The 20291-nt window shown below is 39.7% G+C and overlaps 1 protein-coding gene across 13 annotated transcripts in view; it reads left to right on the top strand.

The window, feature by feature from the left end:
- The first annotated feature begins 14952 nt into the window (after positions 1 to 14952).
- LOC103564590 (ERI1 exoribonuclease 2) overlaps positions 14953 to 20291 on the top strand; it is a 61748-nt gene continuing 56409 nt past the window's right edge. For 5 of the 13 annotated variants that reach the window (XR_011524830.1, XR_011524829.1, XR_011524827.1 and 2 more), the window contains exons 1-8: positions 15402 to 15491; positions 16741 to 16808; positions 16893 to 16976; positions 17489 to 17616; positions 18106 to 18262; positions 19145 to 19245; positions 19518 to 19599; positions 20203 to 20291. Coding sequence is in view for 7 of the 13 variants with exons in the window: in XM_070568351.1 (XP_070424452.1) it covers positions 15469 to 15491; positions 16741 to 16808; positions 16893 to 16976; positions 17489 to 17616; positions 18106 to 18262; positions 19145 to 19245; positions 19518 to 19599; positions 20203 to 20291 (732 nt within the window). In the remaining 6 variants the exon portion in view is untranslated. Of the gene's footprint in view, positions 15492 to 16402; positions 16809 to 16892; positions 16977 to 17488; positions 17617 to 18105; positions 18263 to 19144; positions 19246 to 19517; positions 19600 to 20202 lie in introns of those variants that run through there. The other 8 variants (XM_070568346.1, XR_011524826.1, XR_011524825.1 and 5 more) reach the window with 8 other exon arrangements.

Below are 20291 nucleotides of genomic sequence, written 5' to 3'. Positions count from 1 at the left end.
CAAGTCCCTTCTTTCCTTTTACTACCATAACACTAACCCTACTAATCCATGTGACTTCACCACTTCCTTCCACTGACCACCCACTTCCCTCCACATGACTCCACTCACTTCCTTCCACGTGACTCCACTCAGCATTCTTTCAGCAAATGCTTTCTGGACTGATTGGAATGTAGTGGGTGCATTGTAAGGTACTGAGGATACAGTGGGACTGGAGGGCACTATCCCCACCCTAAAATATCTCATGGTTTAATGTAAACAAGATGCAAGTAAGGACATAGCAATCTCAACCCTGGGCTTGGGAAGGGATAACACAAACCTGACTCTTGAGGGAATAAAAGAAAAGTTTCCCTTTTGAACATGGATGAGTGGGTCTGAAGTCCCTCATTTCCCCTTGAGAACAATAGGAAACATTGGCCAAAATATGAAATTCATGATAGAATGCACCAAATTGCTACCAATCCAGTAAAGAAACATGAGGATAAGATGGAGAAGAAGGAAGCCCAGGATTAAGGTCAGCCTGGCATTTGGGACCACTTTCATCTAGCAATTCATCAAGTAATTCCAGAGGAGACTACTGAGATGCAAAGAAGCTATGCAGCATTTGCACACATCCACGGGCACAGAAGTAAAACAACTGGAGTTCACAGTCACTAAATGAAGGTCATCCCTAGAAAAACCTGCAGGCCTTAGATGGAATCCAGGAGATTACAGACTGAGAATAAAGGTGGACAGAAAACACACTGGCCTTAGGAGGGATTGAGCCTTCAGTGAATGGTCTGAGTTGCTAACTGGATGAATAGGATTCAGTACTGCTGGCGTCCCTGATCACCCGCCAGATGTAAACTCCCATCTTTTCTGCAGCAAGATAACACAACACGAGGCCTCAATTTTTCTCTAAATATTTTCTACCCAATGTCTAGAATTTAATAAGAAATGACAGACATAAGGCAGGTCAAAACAATATTATGGGACTGAAATCTAGAGTACAATGTAAATAAACCCAGTGGGTTCCAGACAATGAAGTGATTAAAGCTGGTGCCAGTACTCCCTCCAATCTTAAATTAATTACAAATAAGAATCTCTGATAATCAGTGAGAAAGGAAAGCAAGATGCAGATTACAAAATCAAGGCAGAAAGGAGAAACACATTTCTCTGTAGAATGAATATGGCAAAAATATGGTGGTAAATATTCTAAAATAATTATAATTATCTACATTGTTCCACACCTTCACTAACACAACAGTATTTGTACCAATCAACATATAAATATCTTACTCTTCTGTGATAATCTATTTTTGTCCACAGATTTCCTCAAGAATGCCTATGTTCCAAATAAGTAATCTTAAAGTAGACCTAACAGAACTAGAAAAATAAGAACAAAGCCCAAAGTCAGCAAAAGGAGGGAAATAATAAAAATTAGAGCAGAAATTAATGAAAACAGAAACAAAACAAACACAGCAGAAAGGCTCAATGAAACTAAGAGCTGGTTCTTTGAGAAGATAAACAAAATTGACAAACCTTTAGCCAGACTCACCAGGAAAAAAGTCTCAAATAAATAAAATTAGTAATGAAAGAGAAGAAATTACAACAGATACCACAGAAATACAAAGGATTATAAGGGAATACTATGAAAAACCACATGCCAACAAATTGGATAACCTAGAAGAAATGGATAAACTCTTAGAGTCATACAACCTCCCAAAACTGAATCAAGAAGAAATAGAGAATCCGAATAGATCAATCACAAGAAAAGAGACTGAAACAGCAATCAAAAACCTCCCCAAAAATAAACGTATAGGACCAGATGACTTCTCTGGAGAATTCTACCAAACATTCAAAGAAGATTTAATACCTATCCTTCTCAACTACTCCAAAAAACTGACAAAGACAGACATTTCCTAATTCATTCTATGAGGCCAACAGTACCCTGATCCCAAAGCCAGACAAAGACAACACAAAGAAGGAAAATTACAGGCCAATATCGCAGATGAATACAAATGCAAAAATCCTCAACAAATACTGGCAAAACAAGTACAACAATACATTAAAAAGATCATACACCACGATCAAGTGGGAGTTATACCAAGGACACAGGGACAGTTCAACACTCGAAAATTAATCAATGTGATATACCACATTAACAAAATGACGACTAAAAACCACATGATCATCTCAATAGGTGCAGAGAAAGCATTTGACACAATGCAGCATCCATTTATGATGAAAACTTGCAATAACATGGGTATAGAAGGAAACTACCTCAACATAATAAAAGCCATGCATGACAAATCCACAGCCAATATCATACTCAAGGGGAAACACTGAAAGCCACCCCTCTGAGAACACAAACAAGACAAGGATGCCCACTCTTGCTACTCTTATTCAACACAGTAGTGGGGGTTTTGGCCAGAGCAATTAGGCAAGAAAAAGAAATAAAAGATATCTAAATTGGCAAGGAAGAAGTGAAACTCCTGCTGTTTACACATTACATGATTCTATACAGAGTAAACCCTAAAGAATCCATCAAAAAACTATTAGAAATAATCAACAACAGCAGCAAAGTTGCCGGGTACAAAATCAACTTACAAAAATCAGTTGCATTTCTATACTCTAACAAAGAACTAACAGAAAAGAGAACTCAAGAATACAATCCCATTTACAATCACAACAAAAAGAAAAAAGTATCTAGAAATAAATTTAACCAAGGAGGTGAAAGACCCATACAATGAAAACTTTTAGACATTACTGAAAGAAATCGAAGATGACATAAAGAAATGGAAAGATATTCCGTGTACATGGATTGGAAGAACAAACATAGTTAAAATGTCCATGTTACCTAAAGCAATCTACAGATTCAGTGCAACCCCAAATGGAATTCCGATGACATTCTTCATGGAAATAGAACAAAGAATCCCAAAATTTATATGGAACAACAAAAGACCCGAAATAGTGAACACAATCATGAGAAAAAAGAACAAAGCTGGAGGCATCACAATCCCTGACTTGAAAATCTACTACAAAGCTATAGTCATCAAAACAGCATGGTACTGGCACAAAAACAGACACACAGATCAATGGAACAGAACTGAAAGCCTAGAAATAAAACCATACATCTATGGACAGCAAATCTTCAACAAAGGAGCCAAGACCATACAAGGGAGACAGGAGAGTCTCTTCAATAAATGGTGTTGGGAAAACTGGACAGCCACAAGCAAAAGCATGAAAGTAGACCATTATCTTACACCATACACAAAAATTAACTCAAAAAGGGTTAAAGACTTGAAGGTAAGACCGGAAACCATAAAAAACCTAGAACAACATATAGGCAACACACTCTTTGACATTGGTCTTAGTATATTTTCGAATACCGTGTCTACTCAGGCATGGGAAACAAAAAAAAAAATGGGACTACATCAGATTAACAAGCTTCTCCAAGGCAAAGGAAACCATGAACAAAACGAAAATACAACCCACCAACTGGGAGAAAATATTTGCAAATCATGTATCTGACATGGGTTAATTTCCAAAATATATGAAGAACTCATACAACTCAACAACAACAAAACAAACAACCTGATCAAAAAGGATATGAATAGACATTTTTCCAAAGAAGATATACAATGGCCACAGGTACATGAAAAGATCTTCAACATTACTAATCCTTAGGGAAATGCAAGTCAAAACTACACTAAGATATCACCTTACACCTGTTACAGTAGCTATGATTACCAAGACAAAAAGTAAGAAATGTCGGAGAGGATGTGGAGAAAATGGAACCCTTATACACTGCTGGTAGGAATGCAAACTGGTGCAGCCACTATGGAAAACAGGACAGAGATTTCTCAAAAAATCAGAAATTCAGCTATCCCACTACTAGGTATTTATCCAAGGAACTTGAAATCAACAATTCAAAGAGATTTATGCACCCCTATATTCATTGCAGCATTAGTCACAATAGCCAAGACATGGCAGCAACCCAAGAGCCCACTAGTGATGAATGGACAAAGATGTGGTATATATATGCAATGGAATACTACTCAGCCATAAAAAAGACAAAATCAGGGCTGGCCTGGTGGCGTACTGGTTAAGTTCACACGTCCCACTTCGGTGGCCCAGGGATCACCAGTTCAGATCCCGGGTGTGGACATGGCACTGCTTGTCAAGCCATGCTGTGGCAGGCGTCCCACATGAAAACTACAGGAAGATGGGCATGGATGTTAGCTCAGGGCCAGTCTTCCTCAGCAAAGAGAGCAGGATTGGTGGCAGATGTTAGCTCAGGGCTAATCTTCCTCAAAAAAAAGAAAAAATCATCCCATTTACAACAATGTGGCTGGAACTTGGTATTATGTTAACCGAAATAAGCCAAGCAGAGAAAGACAAAACACTGCATGATTTCACTCATATGTGGAAGATAAACATAAGAACAAAGAGAACAGATTAGTGGTTACCACAGGGGAAGGGGAAGGGGAAGGGGGGGGGCGGCGTGGGCGAAAGGGGTAAAGAGGCACATATATATGGTGATGGACAAAAATTAGACTACTGGTGGTGAGCACAAGGCAGTCTATACAGAAACTGATAAATAATAATGTACACCTGAAATATCACAATGTTATAAACCATTATGACCTCAATAAAACAATTTTTTAAAAGACTGCCTATGTTCTTCTTTAGCATTTTTAATTCGGCTTACTTTGCCACTTTAATAGATCGCAATGCCTCTCAGCTGTCTTCTAGTTTCTTTTTCCTTTCTGTAAAACATAAAAAAATTTTCTTTGTGTGTGTGCACATCTTCCCAAGAATTTGGTTGCAGTGGAAAGAGGAGAAAGGAGAGAATCTGAAGCCACTTTTTACATTCCCAGTGCAAACTCATTTTTACCATATGGGGTTTTCTTCCCAACAAGCAACATACCTTCCAGATTACATTTATTAGACATCGAGGTTCTCTGCCTTGAATCCCGCACTCGTATCTCCTGACTTTAAGAAAGATCTGAGAAAAGACAGTCAAGAAGTAATGATTGTACAACAATGTGAATATACTTAACATTACTAAAATGTACATTTCAAAATGGTTCTGATGGTGAACTTTATGTTACGTGTATTTTACCACGATTAAAAATAAAATTTAAAAGGAAGTAATAATGTTTAGTTCTCTGATTTATATAAGCTATGGGAGGAACATTTTGTTATCTGCTCCTTCTTGATCTTAAGCTGAGCATTTTCCTTCTGTACATGGTGTTCTTCAGACTTCAATTTTGCTTTACTGACATGAAATTCATTAAGGGGGATTCGAACTTAAAGCAAAACATTCTCACTAATGACTTAGATCCCAAGTAGAAAAATTCCTAATAGAGAACATACAAATTTAATATTCTAAGACATATTTGTTTTTCATCAAAGCTAAGGTGTACAATTAAAATCTTGCAACAAATACAGGTAATTTATTTCTGAAGTACTCATAGAAATATCACCTTTTAAGTTCTCTGTAGCTTTTTCCTTTCCTATCTGCATGTAGGATAGAAACAAAACATGTACTAGGGGCCAGCCCTGTGGCCAAGTGGTTAAGTTCACGTGCTCTGCTTCGGCGGCCCAGGGTTTCACCAGTTCAGTTCCTGGGCACAGACATGGCACCGCTCGTCAGGCCATGCTGAGGCAGCATCCCACATAGCACAGCCAGATGGACCTACAACTAGAATATACAACTATGTGCTGGGGGGCTTTGGGGAGAAGAAGAAGGAGAAGGAAAAAAAAAGATTGGCAACAGTTGTTAGTTCAGATGCCAATCATTAAAAGAAAAAAAGTACCAGATTTCAAAAGAAACACTGGACGATATGCTTAAAAGAAGAAATGCCAACAAAACATACCCCATATCAGCCCCTGTATCATTAAAAGCAGCTGATCCAGTTTGAACTGAGGAGAAAAGTCAAACACAGAAAGAAATGAGGAATTAAGAGAATAGTCGAGTCACAAATATTTCATGGGCACTCCAACTTTCCTACTTTCAAGATAATGGGACACTTGACTGGGGGACAAGGCAAAAGCAAAGAAGGTCTAAAACCTTGAAGCCAAACAGCTCAAATGAACAGCTTTTCTCAGTGGAAGGTAAATGTCACCAGATTCACTTTGAAAATTCTGTGCTCTGCCTTAAGAGGGATAGGACTGTTCAATGCGGCTAGAAATCTCTAGTACTCTCTCCTACAATTTCCCAGCTCTGTGTTTCTTGGAGAGGAAAGAGGGCTGAATGACGTTAAAAAAATTAATCCAGGGTTGCAAAAAAAAATTCTTCCTAAGTCCTTAAATTAAAAAAAGCATCATGGTATTGGTACTTAAAACAGCAGTGAACAGCATGGAAGAATGCAGGGCTGCTCAATTTACCCAATGAACAAAAAGGCTCAAAAGTCAAATTATGGTAATAACAGTAGCGAAACTCTCACTAAGTCCCAATTCTTTTTTTTTTTTTTTTTTAAACTTGGGGAAATGGAGGAGTTGCTTCTTTTTTTTTTAAGATTGGCACCTGGGCTGACAACTGTTGCCAATCTTCTTTTTTTTTTTTCTGCTTTATCTCCCCAAACCCCCTGTACACAGTTGTATATCTTAGTTGCAGGTCCTTCTAGTTGTGGGATGTGGGACGCCGCCTCAACGTGGCCTGATGAGCGGTGCCATGTCCGAGCCCAGGATCCGAACCCTGGGCTGCCGCTGTGGAGCGCACAAACTTAACCACTCGGCCACGGAGCCGGCCCCTAGGTCCCAATTCTTGATGTTCCAATCTCTCTCAGATTGCAACTTAACCCAAATATGTGGAATGATGTCATTAATGATTTTGTTAGTGCCTTCAAGTGTTTTGATGTTACTCTTCAACAAAACACATAGAGATTAGTAATATTTACTCATTACTTTTACTTCTGTTTTTAGAGTGTAATGTAGGAAAAAGAAGGGATTTTTACCTCAAATTCACATGCTTTCATCACAGATTATCTTATTTTGCCTTTTGGTTTCTTGATCACCTTTCTTTGCTTCATTGATCTATACAAACATGTAATAAAGGATTCAGAATTCAAAAATATTAATTATATTGATAGCAAAACCTATCGCCCGTGAATAAGTCCTTAAAGAAATTTTAAAAAGCAGAACCTTACATATAAGATGCTTGCTTTGAATTTAGACTGCTACATAATGTAATGAAATGGGACCCTAGGATGAAAGAGACAGAAAAATAAGTGAACTAGAACAAAGTGGAAGTACTTCAAGGTGAAGCCATGAATATAAAAATTAAAGGATGATTATACTTTCTGTTCACAAATGGATATTTTTTGACAAGTTGTGTGAGTTTTCCTTCACGTAATTCTTAATTTTCTCAGAAATCTGATGCAAATTAACTAAAAAGAGATAAAAACCATTTCTAAGATTATTACCAAAACCGATAAAATGGAATTACCCAATGTGTCAACAGCAAAAGCACATTACTGGCACTATGAGTGCAAATAACTTTTTAGCATGACTACGATCCCTGAGAAAGCCAGTTTTCATCAGTGGCATTTTAAATGTAAGAAACAAATACAGAAATAAGGATCCTATTTCAGCGAGATTTCTATTTAATCTTTTTTCAAAGATGAGGAAATAGAACAAAATGTCTTAGCCTAACATCCCATCATTAAACAATATCCTTAGAAAATGTGAACAGTTCAAGAGCCCTGTCATCACCAGAGGAGAAACAAGAGAAAAATCAAGCAACCGATGTACTTATATTCTGTCTTCCAATTATCAAATAAAATAAACAGATCAATGCAATTGCTTTAAAAAACAAAAATCGAAAGGAAAAAGAAACAAAAATACAAAACACCTGACTTCTTCCAAGTTTTCTCCATTTCTACCTACCCTTTAAAATGACCCACAGAGGTCCTTCTAAATGTCACTTGACTGGCTACTTGAAAGCCTCCAATGCCTTTCTGCTGCCCAGCAGATTGCCTTTCATGAGAACCACGGTGGGAAGCTCTTGAGGAGAAGGTCATCGGAATCAAACACACTTGAGTACAATCTCAGCCTTACCATTAGTTGCTAGAGGACCTGGATAACTCACAATCCCTGTAAGACCAGCTTCCTCAGCCCCAAGATGAGAGTGTTACTGATCACTGTTACAGGAAAACAGTGCACATAAAACACCCAATTATAGGTGGAGAACACATGTGAAGCTCCAGAACACAGGCCACAATTCCAGACTCCTCTCAAAGGTATTTAATTCTCTTACCTGACTACAAAGTGCAAACTTATCTTCTATTTACCCAAAATGAGCGATCTGATATCCTGATCACTCTTCTCACCACCACCACTGCCTCATTCACGGCGACAAATACCAGCAGTTGAGGGCCTACTAAGTGCCAGGTAGCCACTGTGACTCTCAACAGACAGAACCACTTAATTATCACTGTCTATAAAGCCTGTACAGAATGTCTTATTCCTATTTTGCATCATGTTCATTTCCCCTCACTCTCCACTGGCATGAGTGGCTCCCTCCACTTCAGACTCATAACCCATGGTTGTGACACACACTTTGCCTGGCAATATCTGGGTTCTTCGAGGCCACAAGCTTCTTGATAGGTTTCAATGGTGTTCTATCATCTTACATTTCACCAAGAAACAGGTCATGTCAATGTCCAAACTTCAGACTCATACCATCCCTTGCTTCCTAAACATTTCTGCACAAAACTAAATTCATCCTATTGTCCCTACTCCCGTGATCTGCTCCTCCTCCTGTTCTCTTGTCTCAATAGATGGCAACTCCCTCTACATTGTCACTTAGACTCCAACCCAGGAAGAGTATCATCTTCAAGTGTTAAATGGTCAACTGGACATCAGAAGTCACTGTATTTACTCCCAATTGTATTAAAATCCACATCAAACACCAGAACTGAGAAAATATCACAAAGAAAACTAAAGCCTAAAATCTTACCTTGATATACTCGAGGCTTTATCTAGAAGAGGAAGAAACAAAATTTAAATTCGATGTCAAAACGTATTATTAGTAAAAATGAATAGTTCCTGATAAAATATCAAAATAACAATCCAATGAAATTGTAATCATTTTGTTCAGCATAATGATTCATATTAAAAATAAAAAACTATACTTCCTCTTTAAGTATGAAACTTCACAAACCATCTCTGATAAAGAGCACAGAGGTAAATAACATATTTTTGATCAAAAGATCTGTTTACCTTCTGTTAAATGAACACCAATCATTTCATTTTCATGATGAATGTGGCAGGCATTTTTATAAATACACTAGCGAATCATTTACCTGATTTTTTTTGTCAACCCCAATATCCACAGTGAAGTCTAGAACCTGGGATTGTTTTAAAAGCCTCCAAAAAAATTTTAAAAAGAAAAGAGAAGGCAAAATCTTTGTACTACGATGTGCCTCTCTCAAGCAATAGAAAGCTTTTCTGAAATCTCACACAGAGTCGGCTGGCTGCTGAATTGATAAACAATTACAACATATCAGGTCCTGTGATTTTCCCAGACCACTAAAAACAGAGGGTCATCAAATGAGAAAGACAGTGGGAAGTGGCTAAAGAAAAGCACAAGCAACAACAGAAATGACATCTAACATTTTCAAGAAAGGGTAAAAAGTGCTTCCCAGACCCCAGTCATCCCCTGTGGAATTACAGCTCAATAAAATCCAGGCAGGAAGGACCCCATTTTAATACTACAGAAAGACATATTTTCTTGACCCGTAAATCCTATTTCCCCATTCAAGAGTTTTAAATGATGATGAGATGCTTAAGCCAGCCCAAAAAAACTTGCCAAGATACTGGAATATTCTTACAGTATCAGAAGCCAGTCATAATAATGTTGTTATAGGAAAATGCATCCATGTAGGGCAAACAGAAAATCACAAAGATTCCTTTAACTTCACATGATTCTCAGGGAACAGTGAGCTTCCCTGTCACTTGTCACCCAACCCCAAAGGCAGGGGCATGCAGGATGAGGGACGGGCTTACAAAATACTTAATATTTATGTTTTCTTTTTAAAGGTCAAGGTTTATAAATTGTAGTTTTCTCATTGAGAATATATTGTTGTCTTACTCATTGGCTTCTTTTTAGAGTATTTTACAAAGTTAACTTCCATTTCAAACATTAATTTGTGTACAAGTTAGTGATCTAAAGGAAACAACCAAAAGAGATGGCCTCCTGGATTCTGGTCTAGCTTGTAAGGAGCTTGGAAGTTGTCACTCTTGTCCACTTAATAAGAAAAAAGCTGAACAAACTGAAAAGCAAAAATTCTTCCTAGATCTACCAGAGAACTGATATCACAGGGCCAAGTGTTGCCTGTAGAATTAGAGAACGAGACCTGCAGATAAAGACAATCACCACTTACTGGAGCAGAAGCCCAAGGTCAGAAATCTCCATAGGAATCAGAACATCATAGTAGGAAAACTTATGCTGTAATTGATGAAGTCCTGGACACTCAGCTTGGACAAGCATGAGATTTAAAAATGCCAGGGTGCCCCAACCTCGAGGAGCTGCCATACTTGTGTGAATTTTATCTTCAGGAATCCTAACAGGTTCTCACAGTAAATACTGGAGAAAAATCTCCTCATGCTATCGAGGGAGAGGAGAAAAACAGCCACTTAGAAATAAACTCATAGTATTCGGTTCCTCTTAAAAAGACCTGCCCTCAAGAGAAACTGTTTTAGCAGAGCCTAAGTCGTGTTCTTCCAAAGACTAAGTGACCTTGGTTAAGGGAAATTACCCAGCTCCAGAGCTCTCTCTTCTTCCTGTCTGACCTAAGAGTAAACTCAGCCTAACCTCTAGCCAGACAAATATAAATCCTCACACTAAAGACCTGTTTACCTCAGTTGTTCCCTTAAATGAGGACACAACATCCAGCTTTCAACAAAACCTTACAAGGCAGACTAAAAGAAAAAACTACACAGTTTGAATATAGAGGGCAAGCATTAGAATAAAACTCAGTATGGCAGAGATGATGGAATTTTCAGGCTAAGAACTGAAAACTATGATGATTAATATGCTAATGGCTCTAGCAAAAAAAGTGGACAACACGCAAGAAGAAAAGGTGAATGTAAGCAGAGAGATGAAAATTTCCCCAGAACTGCATACTTCAGCAATTCACAAGGCTGGCTATGGGTTACTTCACAGTTTTCAGCCAATAAAATGGTAGATAAGCAGACTTTCGGCAAACATAAATCAGGGCATAACAAATTATGACTATTGAGAACAGCAACAAAGCAAGGCAAATTACCACAATATTCTAGTTTCTGATTATTTTAGCACATACTGAAATATAAGCTTCTAATTAATTGGAAATGAAGGTCTTAAACAACATCATGTGCTATAACATTATTAATGGAATATTTAATAAACATTGATACAGAACCTTAATTACAGATACCTGTTTATGTGCTAGGGATAGTAGGATGAAGAAAACATGATTCATGCTCTCAAGGAGCCATCCTGGTAGGGGGAAAAATGCAGAAACAAGTAATTACAATGCAAAGAGGCTAACTGCCTTGGGGGTTAGAGTTTCAGGGATAGCTTCACTGGGATGAAAATACTGGGGCTGAGCCTTGACAATAATGAGTCAGCCAGGTAGGAGGGAACATTGTGTCTAAACACGGAGTTTGGTTTGGCTGGAGCCAAGACTGCATGTTGCAGAGCAGCGGAGACAGGAGAGGAGAGGGCAGTGGGAGCCAGATCACACAAGATCAATGTGGTCAAAGGTAAGGAGTCAGACTTTATCAAGGAGGCATCAAGAAGTTCCCTGAAGCTCCTTACTCCTTAAAATAGCTTTGCATTTGTATCTGGTTATTCAAGCAATTCATGCTTGTTAAAAGAGTGAGATAACAGAGAAAGGTAACATAGATAAAAGACAGTTAACAGATAAAATAAAAGTCACCTGGACTTGTACAACTCGGAGATAATTACCACTGTCATTTTGGTCTGGGAGGCAGCAGAGTATAGTGGTTAGGAGCTCAAGCCCTGGAGTCACACTACCCGAGTTCAAATACCAAGCTCTACTGTCTGGGACATGTGCCTGAACCTAAGAGTCGGTTTCTTCATCTACAGAGTAATTATAATTGTACCTCATGAGATTACTGGGAAGACCGATAAGGCAGTGCAAGCGCAGTGTACTGAGGCTAGTACCTGACATATCATAAGTACTTAATAAACATCAGATATTATTACTATTATTTTTTCCCTGTGACTTTTTAAAGTTAATGTTGAGCACTTATAATCAGCCACTTACAGTTCTGAGCACTTTATATCTATTAAACCATTTAATTCTTACAAGTCATCTACGTGGATACTACTATTATCCCCATTTTACAGATAAAGAAATGGAGGAACAGATAAACGGTAGAACCAAGACTGGAATGCAGGCTCCAAAGCCAAAACTCTCTTCATCTCTCTATTATACCACCCCCAAGGGATTATAGTATACATTCCGTTTTGTAACCAACTCCTCCCACCAAAAAAATTAAATCTACAGATCTTTCTACATCAGTGAAATATAACGTCAATTTTAATAACAGTCCAGTCTCTAAATTTACCTAAAAACTTATTATTTATCTGAAAGAAACTCCTGTGTGGACATCCTTGTACACTTGTCTATTTTCTGAGGATAAATTCCTGGTCAAATAAGCACGTATATTTTACATTCTGACAATACTGCTAACTCCTGAAAGAATGTACCAATTTATACCTACCAACCAAAAATGTATGAGATCGATGAGCTGGGACTGAGTCAGGCAGGGGTCCATATGGTCATGAGTAATCACAGTTGCTGAGCACAGGACGTCAGAGCCTGAGTAGGGTGAGGAGGTCGTCCTAAAGGGGAGACAGCGCAGGACCAGGGGTAGAAACCCAGGACACACATGTAGGAGGGTGGCCTGGTGTGGGGTGTCAAACCCTGAGAGGTATGAGGAGGACATCCATGCTGTGGGAAGGAGAGAGCAGTGGAGCCTCCCCTCAGATGTCAGAAACTTTAAGGTAAAAGACGGCGTCATGCTGAGGGACAATGGGACCCCTTCACAGAATTCAGAGCTCAAACAGGGTCAAGATGTCCATATGAGAAGGAAAAGGACATTCACACAGGAGGGTGACCTGGTACAAGGCCAGAGTGACAGAGCCCAAGAAGGGTGAGGAGTATGTGGCAGCAATGGGAGACTGATCAAATATATTGAAGATAATGGGAGTCAGATTTCTCACTGTTAGAGATATACCCATATACACACATATTCCCTAGCTTTATTGGAGGAGTACTGACATCCCAATAGCAATAAGCACATCTAGCACCCAGACCTTGCATTTCTAAATGTCATTCTCCACTAAAAAGAACCAAATATCTAAGGAGAAATGCCTGATTCCAGGGCTAGGGCAGGGAAAGCACAGATGAGCTTGGAACAACATCCTTTTGCGCCAGAAAAGTAAGGAAATGCACAAAGAAAGATGAGGTCATGTCCAAAGGACATAGAAGCTAGTTTCATGGCCAAATCTGGGATATTTTCGGTATCAAAATAAATACAGTAATGGATTATAAACCATTGAATAAAATAAGTAACCATGAGTTCATATTGATAAAAAAAAAAAAAAAGAATTGCAAGTTTAATGAAGAAGCATCTCCCTACAAAATTACAGAGAAAAAACAGTAAGTTTAGAGAAGCTTAGCACACACTATGTTAACCAAGTAATCAAGGTTAGTATCACCAGTAATGGGACAAATCAGAATCATGTACAACCTGATAAAATACAAGAGAACAGAGCATCACTTCTGCAATATTCCTGCCAAAGATGTTAACCTGCATCTAATCGATGAGGAAACATACAAACCTAACTTGAGGGACATTCTACAAAATCACTGGTCCAGGATTCTTCAAAAGTAGTAAGGTCATGAGTGTCAAGGAAGACTGAGGAATTGTCTGGATGGAAGGAGACATGACAACCATTTGTACCACATTCTAGGCAGGATGTTATTGCTTAAAAAGGACTTTACTAGAAGTGGAGAAACTCCAATGAGGCCTAAGGATTAGATGGCAGCAATGAATCAGTTCTTTCCCGATTTTGGCAGTTACAGAGGATTGTTCGTAGGAAATATACACTAAAATGGGGGAGGGGAGATGGCGCATTGTGTTAGCAACTTCTTTCAAACGTTGGCTGGGGGAGTTTTGGGTACGGTTCTTGCAACTTTTCTCTAAGTCTGAGATTATTTCAAAATTAGAAAGTGATGAGACTGTCGATTTCCTTACACTTCTTACCACATTAACCGTTAAAATATTGCTTTGCCAATCTGACAGGAAAGAAAAAAAAAAGGTGGAATCCCCCTTCAATAAAATCTGTTTCCGAGCACTAACTCCCGTCCGGCATCCTGGATGACACATCGTATCTTTTGTTGATCTTCTGTCTCTCCCCACTGGAACCTAAGCAGTGGTCTTCCACTCCCCGCTGCAGCCCAGGGGCTCAGGGCGGCGCCCAGCACCCGGCCCACAAGAGACAGGTGACGACTGACGGATGAGCGACCCATGCTCAGCTCTCAGCAAATGGCAGGGACGACCAGCAGCCTCACGACTCCCCTTTGGAACGTAAACTGCACGAGAGCAGGGAATCGTGCTTCCGTGCGCCGGGATGTCCCCGGCACCTAGAACAACCCTGGCACACGGAACACCCGAATCAACGTCTGCCGAGTGAACATCCGTCCTGTGCGCCAGGTCTACACAGGTCTAACCCGCCAGTATCTCCCCGGAGGTGGGAGGCGTTGCCCCATCACTCCCATTTTACAGCTGGGAGAGCCGCTTCCCAGAGGCCGGAGGGCGGGGCGCCTGAGCAGCATCCAGCGCGGACCGGGCGCTGCCGGCCGCTGGGCCGAGGGGCTGGGAGCTCCGAACCGCCTCGGGCCGCCCCGTCGGACCCGCCGCTCACCTTGGCCCCGGGCCGCCTCTCCTCAGGTTCCGAGCGGGCTCTCCGCGCCTCGGCCGCCCCGACGTGCTTGCCGCGGGCGCGCCTCCTCTTCCGGCCCTTCTGGAGGAGCGCCCCGGTCCTTCCCCTCTCGGGCTCCATGAGGCTGCGCAGAAAGCCGGGCGGGAGCTGAGGAAACCCCGACGCCCGGCTTCCCGAGCGGGGGGCAGCAGGGCGTCCACGGCTACCGCCTCCCTCGGACCCTCCCCACTTCCGTTCACACAGCGCTCCCCGCCGCGGAGCGAACCGCGCCGCCCCAGGCCAAACGGTTTTACCGTCCACGCCGCAGGCAGGATTCCAAACGGTTCCCCAAGGGCGCAAACGCGCCTCCTCCCCTGGGAAAAGATTGAAGGGGGCGCTGCCCAGCGGCTCCCTCCCTCCCGAAACCACGCCCCACATGCCGCAGCCCGACCCTCCTCCTCCGCGCGCGGCGTTTGAACGGGCCGGAAGTGGAGTCGAGCGACTTCCGGCAGTTGGGCTGTGAAGCGAAAGGGGTGTCGAGAATGGCGACCAAGAGGCTGGCCCGGTACGCGAGGGAGTTCGGGCCGACGGGCGGGGCGGGGTCGCTCCGAGTCTCGCGGTGGCGTCCGCCGCAGGCTGGGCAGGGGCGCGCGGCGTCAGCCTCCGTTCTCTGCAGCCCCGGCGTCTCCGACCCGCGCTCTCACGCCCGGGCTGAAAGGTGTCGGCCTGGAGCCTCAGGCCGCCCTGTGCGCGAGGTTGGAAGGACCAGGGTTCTTGACTGTGTGGCCTGGAGCCCGTGTCGGCGCGTTCTAGGCCTCGGGAAACGACTGGACGTGACAGCGCCTTGTAGACCGGTCGCAGGTCTCAGGCAGCCCCCAGTGCACCCATGAAGCCGTTCACCCCACCACGTCCTAGTGAGCCGTGTAACTCATAATGTGGATCGTTGTAGCCTTCTGTCTGATGCCTGGAAACGCTGTGCACATTTCCGATTTGTGAAATTGGTGTAATAGAGAATAGTGTCGGTTCGGAGTTGGATGACCCCGGTTCACGTACCAAATATGTGTTCTTTGGCAAATAACCGAAATTGTTTTCTCATCCATTACATATAGGTAGCAAAAGTGACTACTTTGTACAGTTGTTGAGGATTAAGTGAGGTCGCCATCTTCAGTGCCTGCTATGTAGTAAGCAATGAATAAATGGCAGCTATTATTCCCAACTCCCCATCACACCTCATAAACAAAAAACTAGAACAGGAGGCACCTGCCTGGTGAAACTAGCTACTCGTCAAGGTGGTCTCGCCATGCTTAAGACCTCAGGAAACTCATCCCTTTCTGTGGACTCAGGGTCTTTGGGGATCCTTTATCATATACTACCTTCCAGTAGTTTACCATGGATGTCTAGGGTTTTTTCTCAGATATTTTAAGCTCCTAGAAGACTGGACCTGCCCTGTCTCCTCAGAACTGGGCTGTATACACAGCAAGGGCTTGAACAATGCAGAGGCAAAAATAACAAACTTTTCTATGTATCTTTACCTCTACAATCGTTTCTTTGGTATTACTGCAAAATAAGGGGCGCAGAAAGAATTAGTCTAACTTTGCAACATGTACTTTGAGGCTCATGCAGATAAAAATGACTACTAAAATCAAGAGAGGGTGGCACTACAAAAGTCAAGGTCTTTTGCCCTTAAAGTCTAGTTCAGTTTCCTCTCAATCACAATACATTAATAATGAGGGTTATACCATTAGTTTGTTAGCCTATTCAAACAGGAGTGTGAATGGGTTTGTTGAACATACTGGGTTGTTTTACATTTTTAGGCAGCTTGGATTAATTAGGAGAAAGTCAATTGTACCAGCAAATGGAAATCTAGGAAGCAGCAAATCCAGTAAGTAGTGTGCTTAGTTTCTTTACATGTTGTAGCTGGACTTTTCACACTGGTAAAGCATAACAATATCCTGACCTTTTGCAGAGCAGTTGTTTGACTACTTAATTGTCATTGATTTTGAGTCGACATGCTGGAATGATGGGAAACACCACCAGAGCCAGGAAATAAGTAAGTCTGGACTGCTGATGGCCAGGACTAGCACTTGATGAGTAACTTGAAGATTTATAGATAGAAATGAGTCAACGGTTAGTTTAAGAAAACAAAATGGTCTATGAATTGGTAGTTCACTATAAAATGTGATTTGACACAAAAAAGAAGAAAAACCTGAATACCTACATGTGTCATCATATAAAATAATTGTTTTAGGGTTACATCTCAATTGCACAGAACCTCAAAAAAAATACCTTTGCAAAAACAAGTACATTTCAACTTCCTTATGGTCTTCATACTTAATTGTGGAAATATATTCAAGAGTTTTAAGTAGATATAACTTTCATATTTTTAGTTATTCTTTGGCATAACGTAATTGTTAGATCACACTGCTTTGGTCATTTTAATATGCTTTTACTGAAACAATTGTTCAATAATGCTATATGAGGGTAATCTATGTTTAATTTAGAGTGATTACAGCATTAATTTAACAATTATATATTCACGTATCAATTGATTCTTTCATGTAGTTGAATTTCCAGCAGTATTGCTGAACACATCCACTGGAGAGATTGAATCTGAGTTCCACGCTTATGTTCAGCCTCAAGAACATCCAATTCTTTCTGAATTTTGCATGGAACTGACAGGCATAAAGCAGGTATGCCCTCCTCTTTTCACCACCTCTCTTATGCCCTCAACAAACAAGCAGGTATGATGCAAATACTAAAATTCAGAAATCAGTTTCAAAAATAAAGTAAAAGCTATATACCATTGGAATTTCATTTATTCAGTGTTAAGAGAAATAATGTCCCCTCCAGAAGTCCATTGGAATTCTTTACAAATAAGGAAGAACAGTGTTGTAAAAATGAATATCAAATTTATTTTGTGGAAATCAAATGACATCAAGTTTCTTTCAGTATGGATTTAATTATTATATTTCTGTGTGATTTTAGATTGCTCAACCTAATTTTTCTTACCTTGCAGAGTTTGAATCATTATATTGTCTCTTAGGTGTTTTAACATCTTTTCACTAGATAAAATTTTGTCAGAACCTCTTCTTCTTGTTATATCCCTTCACAGTATTTAATTATGTGCTCAATAATTATGGAATTCAGTTGTTGAATTCAGATTTTGTGACTCTCTTTAGGCTCAAGTTGATGAAGGAGTCCCTCTGAAGATTTGCTTATCTCAGTTCTGTAAATGGATTCAGAAGATTCAGCAACAGAAGAAAATTACTTTTGCTTCCGGGGTTGCAGATCTTTCTACTTCCGAAGTAAAATTATGTGCATTTGTTACTTGGTCAGGTAAAAAATAAATTATATCTATCAATTATAAGTGAGTAGTGTTACCAATATATAATTCTTTATCTCTAGTAAGAATTATACTTGTTAACCTCCTGGGCCAGGAAAAGAAATCCAAATGCCTAGCAGATGTTAAACAAGAATAGTAAATTTAATCATATTTTTAAAATTACCATTCTGGGACACCTTAAAATTTTAAGCCTTAATCTTAAGAATCTTTCTAGATTGTTCCTCTCTGTTCTGAGTCCAGGTAAAGACGATTATCTAGTGAAAACTCTTATCATGCTATTTTCCCAACCTTGAATAAAAAGAGTTCTCATTCAACTCACATCCTTTGCTTTTATACTTTCACACCTACTAATATAAATATCAAGGGAAAAATGAGCCATTTAAGTAGATCTTTTATATGCCCATGATATAGCATTGTCATTAATAGTCATTGATAGCAATGCTGTGCCATTGATAGCATAGCATTGATAGTCATATTTGGTTTCAGGCTGCTATAAGATATTTGGTTTAATTACATTAATATTTTCTTAGAATGTCGAAAGCAAATAACCTTCTCCCTATAGCCTTTGTAATTTGACACCTTACTCTTCTTTCTGAAATATTCAGTGTGTTTTATTGGGTATTTAAGAAACTTTGAAACTTTGTTACCAACCTAATTGCTTAATAGAAAGTTATGTAAAGTGAGTAATTATTAGATATTAGCAGAGAAATTAAATCTTACTACTTTATATTATTATAGCATAATAATATACTATTATTTTAAATCTTACTATTTTACTTTATATCATCTTTTAGCATTTATTTATAAATGACAATAGCATAAGTAAAATCTGCTGGCATCATTGACTTTGTTCTATTTTAATATATTTTATGCAGACTGGGACTTGGGGGTTTGCCTGGAGTATGAGTGTAAAAGAAAACAACTGTTAAAACCTGTGTTCTTGAATTCTTGGATTGATCTCAGAGTAACTTACAAGGTAAGGGTCAAAGATGGGGACGTGTTCACTTTCCTTCTCTTGAAAAATGACTAAACTTTATCCCACACATGGGTATGGGTTTCTACAAATAAAGTCTTTTCTTTTGAAATGTTCACATAAATATATTTCTTAAAGTATGTAAAAACAACACAACAAAAACAACCACATTCCAAATCTAATAGAATGAAAAATTATGAAAAGTAAGTGGTTAATACAAAGGCTTTCGAATAGTAATCCTTTTTTTTTAGATATGTCTTCTTTTATTTGATTAGATTTTCTATAAGAGAAAACCAAAAGGACTAAGTGGTGCCCTGCAGGAAGTGGGACTAGAATTCTTGGGACGAGAACATTCTGGTTAGTATAAATTGAAAATCATTGTATTATGTAAGTTATTTTAGTTTTATAAAGTCTTTCAAATGAATCTTACTTTTTTATGATGTCATGAATAAGGAATATCCTTCAGCCTAAAAAAAAACTCCTGATCTATGCAATTCGAATTGTTTCTAAGACTTTCAAATGGACTTTCATAAAGTATTGTAAAGACAAGACTGCCATCTAGTGGCTTTCTAGTTGCTAAAAAGAATGAAAAGAATTAGCCAAATCAAATGAAGATTAAATAAATGCCCAAATAACACAGTGGACTAGTGAAAAAACTAAACAAGACTATTAGATTACTCTTGAAATGTGATCCCTACCGAATGTTGCTCACATTTTGTGAACTGTCTAAGAAATGTTCACTTCCTCCTCTGTAAATGTGGGAGATCTTGTCTTTCATTGGGAAGGCTGCTGCAGCTTTCCACAAGACCAATTTGCTATGATTAAAATTAATAGATGATCATAAAACTAACAGTATATTCCAGTTTCTATTTAAGTGGCGGTTTTTGGTTTTGGAGGTTTTTGTGCTATATATCTTTACACTGGTACCACTAAATTCATGTTTGGTATCTATTTCCTCAGGGTTGGATGATTCTCGGAATACTGCCCTTCTTGCTTGGAAAATGATCAGGGATGGTTGCTTCATGAAAATTACAAGGCCCTTGAAGAAG

The sequence above is a fragment of the Equus przewalskii genome, chromosome 12 (genome assembly GCF_037783145.1).
Source record: "Equus przewalskii isolate Varuska chromosome 12, EquPr2, whole genome shotgun sequence".
NCBI classification, from domain to species: Eukaryota; Metazoa; Chordata; class Mammalia; order Perissodactyla; family Equidae; genus Equus; species Equus przewalskii.
The sequence above is the reverse complement of the archived record's forward strand: the minus strand, read 5'-3'. Positions and strand labels throughout refer to the sequence as shown.